General features: G+C 39.8%; 1 protein-coding gene across 7 annotated transcripts in view; it reads left to right on the forward strand.

The window, feature by feature from the left end:
• LOC142370262 (partitioning defective 3 homolog) overlaps window positions 1–14,402 on the forward strand; it is a 333,677-nt gene that overhangs the window by 168,661 nt on the left and 150,614 nt on the right. For 4 of the 7 annotated variants that reach the window (XM_075452746.1, XM_075452747.1, XM_075452752.1 and 1 more), the window contains 3 exons: window positions 11,216–11,248; window positions 11,465–11,650; window positions 12,063–12,233. In XM_075452746.1, the coding sequence (XP_075308861.1) occupies window positions 11,216–11,248; window positions 11,465–11,650; window positions 12,063–12,233 (390 nt within the window). The remainder of the gene's footprint in view (window positions 1–11,215; window positions 11,249–11,464; window positions 11,651–12,062; window positions 12,234–14,402) is intronic. The other 3 variants (XM_075452748.1, XM_075452751.1, XM_075452750.1) reach the window with 2 other exon arrangements.

A 14,402-nucleotide genomic window follows, 5' to 3' on the forward strand; every position in this document is an offset into this window, starting at 1 on the left:
ACAGAATTACAAAGATATTTAAAGAACAAGGACTTTTATTGGTTCAGATGAACTGGGCAAACAGATTTTGGTTTAAATTATTTTTAAATGATTTTAAATGAATTTGTTGGTAAAAAGGAATTGATGAAGAGAATAAACCCATACCAGGAAAAGCCCATAATCATAATCAACATTGGGAAATACAGACAGAACACTTGAGGACACTCGTTTTTATTTAATTTGTTGAAATAAACTTTAGTCTTTTTTCATTTTCTCTATATTTTCAATGTGTTCGCTTCCCACTCAGTGTTTTACATTTTAATCCCACATTCATAAATGTTGCTGTGGTGGCTTAAAGCCCCTCAGCAAACCTTGAGTTCTTTTTAAAGATGGACAGGGTAAAGATTTACTGGACATGTGCACACAAGCATGAGTGCAAGTATGAATTCTAGCACATGATAACGAAGCCTTGCATCAGCTCGCTGACACCAGTACATCCGTGCAGAGACCCTTTGAATGTGAACAAAAATGCAGCTTTGGTCATTTTCACATACATGCAGACACTCACGACACACACATTCCCGCTCATACATGCACCCTACTTACAGGGTCACTTTGGCTGTCATGCAGCAGATGGCAAGGGTACTGCCCTCGTCCAGCCTGCACTCAGCAGCTCTGACAGCAGGCTCGGACTGAACAGCACCTTTGCAGACCAGGACCACCTGATGCCAACCTTACTTCTTCCCATAATACTCAGCCTGGCACCTGAGCTGTTAACCCTGCCAGAGTTGTTCAGCTTGTAAAAATAATGCCCATTCCAGGCACATTTTATTCACTTTCTGTGCCGTTTCCTCTGCCAGAAGCCTATTTCACCTATTCCACATTCAACTCCCTCACTTCATTCACCCAAAGTGGCAAATGAGTAAATATTTCTTTTCTGCTCTCTTACAGAAGTGCCCCAAAAAATCTGCTTTTTAAATTCTGGAAGTCTTAAAATAGGTCATTAATTTTCAAAACTGTCTGTATTTTGGTGGTAGGACATGGCTTATTGCCTGCTGCTGGCATCAAACCCGACACTCTCAGGTCCCTCTAGTTAACAGGCTCTGTAATCAAGACAGCCAGTTCCTCAGTTTGAACTGAAGAACTGCACAAAATTGATTCATGCAGCCTTGACAGTAGCTGAATGATGTTTGGAGGGATGTTAAAAAATGCACGGCCGCCTCTGGCTTGTCTGCTCATGAGTGTTGTGGTGTGAGAGGCTGATGACTGCACTCTCTTAGCGAGTCACACATAACACGAGTTAGAAACAAAAATCTGTCGTGCCACCGCATAGTGGAGACTGCTTGTTTATATTTGCTCTCTTTCCATGATATATTAGCATTTTTGCTCTCATACTTTCTTCCCCTTTTTAAAAACAATGTCACAACCCCCAGCGGTGCTTTCACAAATCTTAATAACACCTACAAGTATGTTCATAAAAATCAGATGAGGAGGCCGATGCTTTACCAGTGACAGTTATTGCAAATAAAAGCATGGTGGAAAGGCGCAGTAGGTAATTGCCTCCTCTGTCATGCACAGTCTGGAGAGTTGAGTGAGTGGGAGTTTGCATACATGTATGCTACACACTCCATTGCTTTGACACATAACTATAAGCTCATGGATGAACGTTAACTGGCTGTTGTTCACGTAATTGCTTGGATGACAATGTGATGATATTTTAAGTTGCAGCGTGACTGAGAAGCCAGAGACATCACCCAACACCAAAGACAGCTAGCCTTACACACACACACACACACGCATGCGCGCGCGCACACACACACACACACACACACACATGCATGCGCACACACACACACACACACACACACACACACACACACACACACACATAATCTCTCGACAGGTCTTGGAGTTTCACTGATGAAAATAAAAAAGCAGGACATTTTTGTCCAGTTGACATTTACATGCTGACGCTTATGTCAGCCCTGTAAATCCCCCACACACATTCTTTTGTTTAATATTTTACCCTCCAAGCATGTTTGTGACGCATCTTTAATTACTACGGTCAGAGTGTGTTTTGATTTTATTTCAGTCGCACGAGCAGCGGCTCTGAAAAGCTTTCAGTGAGTCTGCACTTGCTGGGGAAAGGAAAGGTTAAACAGAAATAGAAATAGAGTAAAGTGGGTTATTTCCTTTTTGTTAATTCATGCGTGTGCTTGAATGTTTCTCGACCCATTCCAAGGATTTTAATTGACATTTTTTTAAGGGAGATGTAATATATTCTGTCAGAGAAATGAGAAATTAGAGGTCAGTTCACTCAAACTTGTATTAACAAGAGTTGCTAATACAAGAACACAGTCCCAATCAAAAGTTTCAATACTTATTCTGTATCTATCCAAAATGAAAGGAGAGGCGTGTTCTAGCTTTTGTCTGGTAATGTGTCTTGGAGAAAGAATGAAAACAAATGCACACTTAATGCTTTGTGGTCTTTTCAGACACTCTTAACTGCTGATTATAATCACTGAGTGCTTGTGTAATTGATTATTTTCAGAGGAGTGCATTTGATATATGGAGACTAGAGGGAAAGAGTGGTGGAGGTGAAAAAAGAGGACAATATAATGAGAATCTATTTGCAATCAAATACGCCAAAATAAAGATGGAGAAGAACAGTGAACTGTTCATTGTTTGTTGTTGCAAAAATCTTTTCAAGACTCTTGCATGGACTATGGCCTTCGGCGTCCCTGTTGATGTCAAGAAAAAAAATGTATGAATTCAAAAACCAATCTGAGAGTATATGTGAAGTATTATTATTCTAGTGGCATTGCTGCTGAGTCAGTGGGACTGCTGTGAGCACGACTCCTTGCCTTGTCTCCTTGCCTGAGCTCCTTGTCTGCGAGTCCCACACATGATCAAAGTCAGCCGTGCCTTGAACATACGACACTCCAAATGCTGAACCATTCCATGTAAAATTTCATGCGCGATACGGCGGCGATTAGTCACATATGCGTGAGTACAAAAAGAAACCTTGTCCGTACCTCCCCTGACATCGTTTTGTGACCGTAGTGGAACAGCATATTTCATTTCCAATAGGACCGGAAATTACATGGGCGTGTGTAGCCTCAGCTGTAACACTGATGACCACATAAGAGCAATTAAGCACTACATTAAAATCCCCTCTTTATGATAATATCGCACTTGTCACTGATCCATTAGTAGCTGTATCTGCCAAGCAATGAGAATCTTAATTGCACAATTAATTCCGTCCTCTGATTGATGTGACAGTCAAATTTATGTTTTATGTGAACGGCTGGGACAGAGTAGACAAATGCGTGACAATGCTGGTGACAGTTATAGCAGACTAATGGCCTGTTTCATAAGTGCCAGCACCAGTGGCCTGGTTTGATATCCTCCCGGCATTTTTTCATCATCGGGCAGTGGTTGAAGGATTTAGATGCACTCCATTTTAGGTGAAATCGTCCTGATTTAGAAATAGAAGCATAAGTCTACAGAAATAGTTTGATGGATAAAAGATAACCTCACAGCTTTCTCTGTTGTATTTTTTTCCAGAGTCAAGGCATTCATCAATAGTCTGCTAATCATTCCTCTAACTGTGTGACAGGGCTGCTTTCTGCTGTGGGGCCCACAGTGCAATGAGGTTGCCATTCGTGATTTGCCTGTATTAAAGTTGGAAGGCAAGAACAGACATATGAAGCTGTATTGATTTCCTTGCTGCAGAGATCCATTTACCGAGTCGGTAGAGGGAGAAATGAATTGATATCAAGCAAACAAAACACAACCCCCTGTCTTTGGAAGCAACTAAATTATGCACAGATCTGTTGAGTCGGAGCCAAGTTCAGTCCTCCTCATTCATTTTTTTTTTTTACTCCTAAGTAGATCATTTATCTTTGTCATTGTTAACAAAGTTGGATGTTTTAAATGCAAGAATAAATTACAAGATTAAGGTAAATGCTCTGCTATGTACCAATAAGAAATACAGCCGGATACTAAATCTGCTACCTTGTTTGAATGAAATTGATGTAGGACTAAAACTGCTTTAATCAGGTATGAAAAGGTCAGCATTAATGCAAAAAATGAAATCGAATTCTTGGCTTGCATCTTTTAGTACTTAACAGTGTTGGACTCAAATGATGATACACATTTTGGCTCATTCCATTAAAGTGGTGATGAACAGTGCTATCTGAAGCTGTGTGCTATCTACATTTTTGCCAGAAAAGACATCTTTTGAGTTAATATAATTTGATGTCTCTCAGACTAATGCTTTTTTTTATCCCATCGAGGATGATGTAATCTGTTGCAACTTTCACTGAGAAAGTGCAAAAGACAATACGGTTCTTCTGAGTCTTTTCAGCAGTTTTATATAACAGTGAGTGACTTACCATGATATATTAAAACATAAACACACATATGTATATCTCTCTATCTCTCTCTCTCTCTCTCTATCTATCTATCTATCTATCTATCTATCTATCTATCTATCTATCTATCTATCTATCTATCTATCTATCTATCTATCTATACACACATGTGAACTAGCCAACAGCTTGAGGAGAGTAGTTATTTCTTAGTGGAACTACAAACAGAAACCTTTACGTCAGTATTCTCACTTCTGTTGCAAAGAATTCCAGTCGTACCCTGTTCTACAACTTAAAAAACAAACGAGCTGTCAGAATATAATTGAATGTTAACGGCAAATTGCTCAGTAATTTCTAGAAATAGCTGACCCCTTCACTTGTGAAAATACAGGGAAAACTTAAATTACAAAAAGGACTTGTGAAATGTGTGGTTGCAGCAGGGTAGACCTGTCATCTAGCAACTTGCCACAACACATCATGTGTATCAGAATGGTTTGCCAGAAAGGGACACATCTTATAAGACATTTTTTCCTCTTTTGTATCCCTGAACATGTCTCTAAAATGCCAATCGACCTGAATTTGGTTGGAAAAAGCTCTTTATGTAAGCTTTTGTCCCAGTTTATCCTCTCCTTTGATAACTTTATTCTTTTCTGTTATCACTGAAACTGTCTGTATGAAGAAAGTTGATAAGACCTTTCCTCACTGTTGATTTGGAACGCACAGACGTGTTTTCTGATCGGAAAAGCAGAGATTAGAAACGTACTCAAACTGCTAAGTATAGTGGAAGACAATGCCAGCCTGGTTAACAGTTTGCTGGCGTGTCTCGTCAATGCCACCTGTTTTTGTTTAGCACTTTTCAGCAGCTGCTTTTATAATTATGCTTGCTGTCGGTGCAGTGCAGAGTATGGGATGGTGCAGTGCTGCATTGTGCCGATAAACAAGGCAGTTAAAGGCCACTTATGACGACACAGTTACTCTCCCGAAGGGGGTTCAGCGTCTGTTTCCAGAACACATAATGGGCTGAATTGTGCATGTGCATTTGGACATAGCAAAAAAGCTTTCTATTCACCATTAGTTTTAAGTGAGTGGCATCTGGTTCATGATGCTCTTTGGTTCCACTGAAGCACCGTAACAGACATTCAAATTTGCCAAGTATACTTAGAGAGTTGTCTTTTATTTTTGATGTTTGCTTTATTCAAATGTAATATTTCACTGAAGGCTCTGCACAAGCTGCTTGTATCAAGTAAACACTGTCTATGAATATGTTGTTGGTCGGTCACTGTGAGATCCATTCGGTGGCTTCACCGATAGCCAGTAACCACAATGCATTGCCATGATTTATGTAGATCTGGTCTCAGATTCCCTCATAGAAACAAGCTTCTGTTGACACATTAGAGTTTCACATTAAAAAATCCTTACAGCGATGTAGTCCCAGTCTGTCAGAGCTTGTAACTAACATTGAAAGTTAGTTCACAAACACTAAAAGCCTGGCAGTCCCAGCTGTGCACTCTTATTTGTATTTTGGACTTTTATGTATTTGATATTTGGCCCCCTTTAGTCAGAAAATGTTGCAATGAGAAACATCCCCAAAGAAATTTGTGTTACAATACTTATCATGCGTCAGCCCTTTTGCAATTACACCCATGGCTAATTTCTTTTAGCTCGTTTTAATTCATTTCCAATGACCTTTATGTCACCAAATTAGGCCATGTGTGGAACAAAATTTGGAGCAGTGTTAATAGTTTTAGGCATCGATGTGTGGAGAAAGTTTTGCGTGAATAGAGGTAATTGTAATACATTTGCACTCTCAGTCTCTCTCTCTCTCTCTCTCTCTCTCTCTCTCTCTCTCTCTCTCTCTCTCTCTCTCTCGCTTGCATCTTTTAAATGTTTCTCTGGCAAACATATTCACGCATCATATTACACAACATATTTTTCTTAGCATGTGAGTAGCTAAGCCACACATCCATAAAAACAAAAGGGCCTAGTGGGCAAGCTTTCCTTTCTCTGTCCACCTCCATTTGCTTGCCAGGGCCTCTGCAGAAATGCTACCTCTATTGCCTTCTTATATCAGTAATGACTGGGTGAGAGCCTGGAACGGTGTTAATTATTAAAGAAGCTAATTAAATAATGTACTATGACAATAGGCTGAGTCAGAGCGGACTAAAAGGAAGCAAAATTGTGGGGTTCTTTTTTCTTGGCAGGTTAACAATGATATTACAACCACTCTACTTAGAAATGGCCGCATTTTCAGTCAGGTTTTAATTAACAGAAGTATTTAGATTGATTAAGAAATTGAGAGTATGCATTGGTGATAGCTGTTATATATTGCCGTTTGGTTAGCAAAAGTTTTTCTTATTCTTGCTATTACAAGGCTGTTAAGGCTTTGATAATCACCTAATACTTGTATGCTGTCTGTGATCCTAAACCATAGAAAAAGCAGCTGAACATTTATGTCTTATGCGAAAGTAGTGGGAGCTTATCTGATAAATAGACCAAGTAAACTCTGTTTTGACAAAGCCACGTTCCAGTTCAAGCATTCTTCAATAACTAATGGAAAGCAGGTCATGCTCATAGACGACAGGGAACAAGCGACCCCTGCGTTGTTAGAAAACGAGCCTTCTTGTGACCCTCTACTAACTTGACACAGTCTTGGTTCCCTTTTAGTATTAAACCTACCCACATATGCACGTATTTGCCTGTCTTAGTGATCCTGGATCCAAATGTCTTCACAGTGAAGTTTAGTTATCCCCTGGCTTTAGCTGCTTGTAGGGATGGAGATATTGGAAACAGTGTCTTCAAAAAATACCCAACCCCTCTTGCCACTTTTTTCTGTTTTGTTATCGTGCAACATGTCATTCAAGCTTTAAAGAGTTAGATGATCGTAAACAAAATACTCCAAATTGGTGAAGCAAAAAAAGAAGTAGTTAAGCTTAAAAAAATAAAATAAATGGAAATAATAAATAAATAAAAACAATAAAAAAATATGTTTAAACACAACTCTTGCTTTTTCTTATTTTACAATCTTACCAATCGTTAAATAGCTCACTTAACATAAGAAATGATTAAGCAAATAGACCCCAACTAGTACGTTATGTAATGCTTTATATCCCAATAAAAAAATCTATCTTTTAATTGGCATTGGCATTTACCAGTTGGTAGTTAAAGATTTAACTTCCCATTTGTCAGTGAATGCACCATCAGTACAGCACTGGTAACAGTTAATATTTCTCATATAAGCAACTGTGTGCCTGCTGACCGGAACTGAGCTCTGAAGCACGTACTTGGTATGATCGCTTCTAAAATATATTCAAACCCTTTTGTACTACGGGGCCTCTGACAGACTGATTTATGGAATACATTTGTAGATAACTGGGACCCAAGGGCAGAGGAAGCCACGAGAGGCAAAAATAATCCTTTAGCTGTCCAGTCCAGAGTCATACACGTGCAAGCAGGTAGTGAGGGCAAATATGAGCAAACTATGAGTGAGGAGGCAAAAACAAAGTCCAATGATACAGGCAAAGTCAGAAACCAGGCAAACGCTTCGCAAAAAGCTGCAAAGCATGTACATCCGTAGAGACAATGGCGATGTGGCGGAGAACACAAGGAAACACTGGGAATAGATAGGGTGTGACTAATGACATAACTCAGTACAGGTGTGTGGGGAAAAACAAAGACAAGGCAAGATCTCACAGATTTAGGGCCTTAACCACTTTACGGTCAGAAACATCATGATGTGTTGCATTCTGGCTTATTGTCATCTTTTGATATATATAAATGATACTCCTGCCGAGTGCACAATGAAAACAAAAACAGATCAATGGCACAGGGAGAGGGAGAGAGAGGGAGAAAGGGCGAGACCCAGCACCATCAGAAAAACAGAAGAAAACACAGATGCACCGAGAGGATCAAATTGAAGATCTCATAAAAAGAGAAGCAAAAAAAGGCTAAACTAAACTGATTAGGAAATAAACAGTGTTGGTCCATAAGACAACAAGCAATGCTTGAGGTATCTCAGCAAGTTATTGTGTACATCTTTTCCAATGTTTTCCAATCTTGTATGTGCAGTGAGTGGTTATACATACAAGCGGTTAAAAAATGATTATTCGCTTCAAACCCACCTTCAGTTCACCGATGGTTGGCTGCAGGACCTGTAGTTTTTCACTTTGTGAAATACGGTCTATACATATAGAGGTTGAGTTGCTGATCTCTAGCTATGTAGATAACTCTGTATTTAAAAATACAGAGTTATTAGTTTTTTTCTCTCTTGCTGTCGTGTTAAAATGTTCTGGAAACATGGAAATTCTGTGATAATGTTAAGAACACAACAGCGTGTTTCAGGGAACGTAGCCAAAGGTGTTCTGGTCATGTTGCAGGTGATATCCATGCCAGGAGATTCCTCTTTGTAACTGCAGCAGAATTGTTTTCATTGTTTTGTTGGAGAACAGAAAGAGCTCACATTTTTTTTTTTAAACTAAATTGTTTATGCCAGTTCTGAGAACAGTTATGTTAGTTGAAAACAGACATGCGTTCGCCTTTTTTTTTTTTTTCCCCAGCTGAATAACAACTCAACTGAAAACAACAAATGAGCTGCTTAAGACTCCAACACTAGCATTACTTGAGTGACATAAAGGTTTACAATGCCTCAAGTTTCCTTCGTGATCTGGCACCACCTGCCAAAGCTCCTTCAACCTTTCCATTCATTTTTTTGCTTTGGGGGGGTAATTGTCAGAAACAGATCAGAATTTAGGGTTTTAAAACAAAGGACCAGACTACATATGCGTACACTACTATTAAGTTTGTTTTGTTTATTTAAATATTTCAACTCTACTCTTTATTTTTTACTTAACCAATTTGGACTATTTAGTGTAAATTTGATAAAAATCCTCAAAGGTATTAATGTACACCAGAGGTTGCAATGCAACAAAATAGTAATTTTGCAAGCTACTAAGACTTAAGTCCTCACAGAGAGTTCAGCTCTCTGGAGAGATTTTTCTTAGCAGACGGTTTCCTGCTATTGATCATGCCTGCGATAAAGATTCGGTTGAAGAAAGGACATACCCACGTGTATTTTGCATAGAACTTTTTTGTCATACTCTCCCACGTTTATTTCGGCATGTAACCTTTTCCCCGTTTTTACATCAGTTCATTGATTGTCAGTACCTTTGTGCTGTCAGTCCCAGGTGCATACATGGTGCTGAGCTTGGAACAATCAGCAGACTTTTCTCTTTTCTCTTGCTCAAAGGTAGTTGAATCCTGCTCTTCGTGAGTTCAATCGGTGCAACAAGGGCTGTCAAGCGGCCTGACAAACTCATTCTTGGCTCGCGGCGCTTGTTCCTGCCTGATGAAAATGTTACACTGCTGTGTCATTCTCTGCCTTGGCCTTCTATTCCCGGAACACATCTCTGAGTTGGTGGTTATTTTGTCATCATTTTGGAAGAGAGTGCACATCTACACACACATAAAGGCTCAGACTGTGTCCATCCAAAATCATTTTTCCAAGCAACGTGTTCCTATCTTCAGCTGCGGGCCAAAAGCCTAACAGCATAACTCTTAGCCACTATTTATTAATTGTAATTTATGAAACATCTTGATCAAAGATACAGATTTACTTTGCAAATGACTCATGAGCCCTTTCATTCACTAATGTCCCTTTCAGAGAGGAAGTTGTGATATGGTCCATGTTTGTGGAGTTATAATCCAAACCAACTGATCTCAACACACATGTTAAGGTACTTTAATATAACAGCTGTTAAAGTTTTTGAAAATGATGCCATCACCAATTTGAGATGAGGATTAGCAAGTGACCTGATTAAGTACAGCTCTGTGCACATTGTTAATGTCTTATATTTACCTCACTCCTGGATAAGATAATCTCTTTCGATGTATGTCTTTCTGGCCCTCATCCGCTTCATTCAACAATTTGAGAAAAGAAAAAAAAAAAAAGAGCTGGTGACTCCATGATGGAACCAGAGATGTTTGAATGCAGTTTGATGAAATGGATTCCTGTGGTGGCCGGTCACAGACAAAGCCCAGTTGGCTGGTTGTACAGACAGATGTACAGCCATGTTGACAGCAAGAAAGAGGAGGCAGAGAGAAAGAAAAGTGCGAATGGGAGGGCTTTGTGGAGAATAGGGGCTCAGTCAGATAGTGTTGAAAAGAGCCTCCACCTGAACGCACTGCTGGATCCTAATAATTCCTCAGCCTACCAAAAACACACACTGCACGCTCAATCTTTCTCGTCTTCGCTCTGTTTCACTCTTTATCTGAGCAGCTGTGAAGAGGGCACTCACCTGGCGGCTGTCCATCTGGCTGTGTGCACACATATGAATGTGAATATTTAGAAGTTTCAAGGCAATTTGCTGGGGTTGCTTGCTCTAACCACCGGTATTGTTCATTTGAATCTGACTGCTATGGCACTAACTATATATGTACATATGCTACAGTTTAACCAATCCCAGAATCACGGTGCTGCTCCACCCTTCCACTGAAGTGGGCTTGTGATCAGACATTTGTCAGCTGCTATATATGAACAATGGAACTGGTCATTCAGAACTTTTCTCACTTTATCTAACTCTGATAGTCACTTAATCAATAACTATTTCAACTGATTCTTAAATTTGACCAGATTTTCCTCTGGAGGTCATGAAAGTTGATAAAATAATTTTAGTTAGTGGACTTCCTGTTCTTTTGTACACCTCAACTTGCACCTCTTTTGTCCCTGTGTTAACCTGCAGCACAGTTCTTCTTCTTCCTGCCTCTGTTTATTTGTCCACCACCTTCTTCTCACTTTCTGTCATTCAAATGAATTCTGTAAGTTTCTGCTCCTATTCAGATGTCATATTTTTTTTTCTCCAATGCAACAGTGGACATCAACATCAGTTTGCCAGATTTGGCAAGTAAGTTGAGTCATTATAACCCAAAAAGGGACTTTGAGCTAGATGCAGATTTTCACGTTATTTATTTTAAATTTGTAAGCACTTGTACTGACTGGCTCAGCTAAATAACTTCATGAATTATTTATGATAATATCATGGAAGATAATTACTTGTACTCATCTTGTTAAAGGCTTTATGAAGAAAAAAATCTTTCTGTTTCTTCAATACCCACATCAGCAGGAGGAGGATGACATGGTGTTAACTGTAGACGGTACAAGAGAGTTCATGACCTACGAGATCCCCCTGAATGACTCGGGCTCAGCAGGATTGGGTGTCAGTGTCAAGGGTAACCGGGCCAAAGAGAACCAAGCTGACTTGGGCATCTTTGTAAAATCCATTATCAATGGAGGAGCTGCTAGCAAGGCAAGTAAAAACGTCCAAATCCTTCCCTTTCTTTTCTTTTTTATGTTTTTATTGTAACTTAAGGACCACTGGTAAGATGAGGCAAAATACTACAGTTAAAAGTAGAATATGTCTATATGATTTTCAGACGATCACTTAATGTTTTTGATTACTGCCATCACTAAGCTGTGGGATTTTCCCTCGTGGTAGCAGTTTTCAGATGTAAACTATTATTTACTTAAGTTTGAGCCATAGGTCATTAAAACGCTTAAATCTGATCTGGACAATGAGTTGGAAGACAGGATCATGACCTTGACCTGGAATTTTTTCTAAAATATTCTCATTAGGTTGCTAAATTTAGCCTCTTCTCAGAATTACTGGTAACATTGTATGCACCAAATCCAAACTTTCATATGATGGCATTTGTCTGCAGGACGGACGTCTACGTGTCAATGACCAACTCATCGCTGTTAATGGGGAGTCCTTGATTGGGATGACCAACCAGGATGCAATGGAAGCGCTACGCAAATCCATGTCAGTAGAGGGCAACAAGCGTGGAATGATTCAGCTCATTGTGGCTCGAAGGCTGGCCCAAGACAGTGAGGTAAAGCAGCAGAAGGAGACATGCTAATGAGACTAATATATACATATATATGTGTGTTTTGCCTTTGTTTATGTTTCAAATTGAAGTCATTAATGGTAACTTAATGGTAAATTATTAGAATTGGATATCACTGTGAGTACATGCTGACAGTATAATGTAATTTAAAGAAAAACATGTTTAAATGCACATGGAATGAAAATTGAGAATTTCTCCATTTTCCCTTTACTGAATGATAAATGATTGAAGTCCTTCTTCTTTGCTTCTTGCCCTATTATATCTGCCTTAAGCTTTTGTATCTTGAGATAGCTGGAGAAGGACCTTCATGAAATAACTACATCATCATGCAAATCTTCAAACAGTCCCATTTCCCATTTGAGATTCGTGGTATTTGAAATTTACATCTGCCCTCTGTTTGGGGGCTTTTTTCGCCCTTGGTAGACCTTGATATGATATTTAAGAATCCCTCCGTTATGATTGGCAGCCCTGCAGAATAACATTAGATAAACAGACAAAAGAATATTTTTTATAGCGTGGTTGACATTTGTCATAAGGCACATAAGCACCATTTAAGAATATTGAAAGTGTCGGAATGCATTTCAACATCATAAAAGTAAATTCTGTTATTGAATTTATTAAAAAAAAAAAGATTTAGATGAATCTAAAATGTGATGCACATTGTGACTGTGACTGCATCTGTGAATGCATACACACTCTCCTGCACGTTCAGTCACCCTGCAGCCAGGGGCTGTACATCAGGTTTGATTAGTGTTGCTGTGATTCTAATTGGAGCCTGTGTCTTGTGGCTGTGTGTCAGTTTGGTGTACCATGCTGAGCCCCTCCCTCATCCTCTATGCATTTTCTCTCTCTCTCTCTCTTACCACATATCATTCACTTGCTACATTGTGCACTTGTTTTTCTCTTTGTCTTGCTGCATTTTTTTTGCCTTGGTGCCCCACTTCACTGACAGGATTTCTTTTTTTTAACACAACCGTACAGCTTTATTTTTCAGCACAGGGCTGTGCTTAACCTGGACAGCTTAATTGTCTGCATAAGCCTTTATTCCTTCTCACGCTATCTCTCTCCCTCCACCTTTTACTTCTCTTCCATCTCCAGACTTCGAGAGAGGACATATGTCCCTCCTGGGAAAGCTCTTTCCAAAGGTTCAGTGAGTTCTTTATTACTCCAGTTCAGTCAGTCTCCTGTCAGCTTTCCCACACCAGCAGGCAGACAGGTAGACAAACTGACACTGAGCAGACATTTAGCCATGCATCTTCAGGAAAAAATGCATTCAAATTAATTCAAGTCACCCTGTTGGAGGCTGACAAAGACTCACGCAAAAAGATGGTGTGTGTTTATGTTCGCGTGTGTGTGAGGTACGCGCGTGCATGTTTGTGTGTGTGTGTATGGAAGAACAATGTTAATAGTGCATTTGATATTTTACCCAGCAAAGTCCTGGCACAGAATCTCATGTTACTTGTAGTCTAGTAGTGTGAACAGGTGTTACAAAGTCACTTTAGGTTTTCTGATAATATACTCTAATAGAATCTAATGATTTAAGGTCAGTTTGAAACCTTAGGTAAGAAAAGCAGAAGTCACATGTTGACATTAGCTCCTTGCTGCTGCATCTACCATCCATTCGCCCCCTAGTTCTGCTGTATTGGTCAGGCAGATAAGTTGCACCAGTTTGCCACTGTCACCCAGCGGAATGGGAGAGAGCCACCACTGAAATTGATCAGATCCATCACTGTCTGCAGAGAAGGAAGCCTTGCAACACAGCCCAGTGCATCAGTAGTGGTGGGTGGGTGGGGGTTGGGTGGGCGTATGGCAGGGACAGCCTATCCAGGCCACCTCCATGAAAACTACATTGGTTTCATTATCGCTTTGCTTAGTGTTTTGGACGTAAGTAAGACCTTATCTGGTAGAGCCCTGTAATAGTTTTTGGTGAGTTAGGTCAGGTTGGTTATGGGGATGTTAGCAAAAATCCCACATAAGTCACATTTTCCTTCATGTAATGTAACTGACAGTCTGACAAAGGAAAGGGTTCCAGTTACATATGGTGTCAGACATGGAATACCTTTATGGAAATGTGAAATCCTCTTTGCGCCATCGTTGTATGTCGGATTGTGTGACTGCCCAGAGCGGGCTCTTCACTGGCACGCTCACACATAA

Source organism: Odontesthes bonariensis, chromosome 20, assembly GCF_027942865.1.
Source record: "Odontesthes bonariensis isolate fOdoBon6 chromosome 20, fOdoBon6.hap1, whole genome shotgun sequence".
NCBI classification, from domain to species: domain Eukaryota; kingdom Metazoa; phylum Chordata; class Actinopteri; order Atheriniformes; family Atherinopsidae; genus Odontesthes; species Odontesthes bonariensis.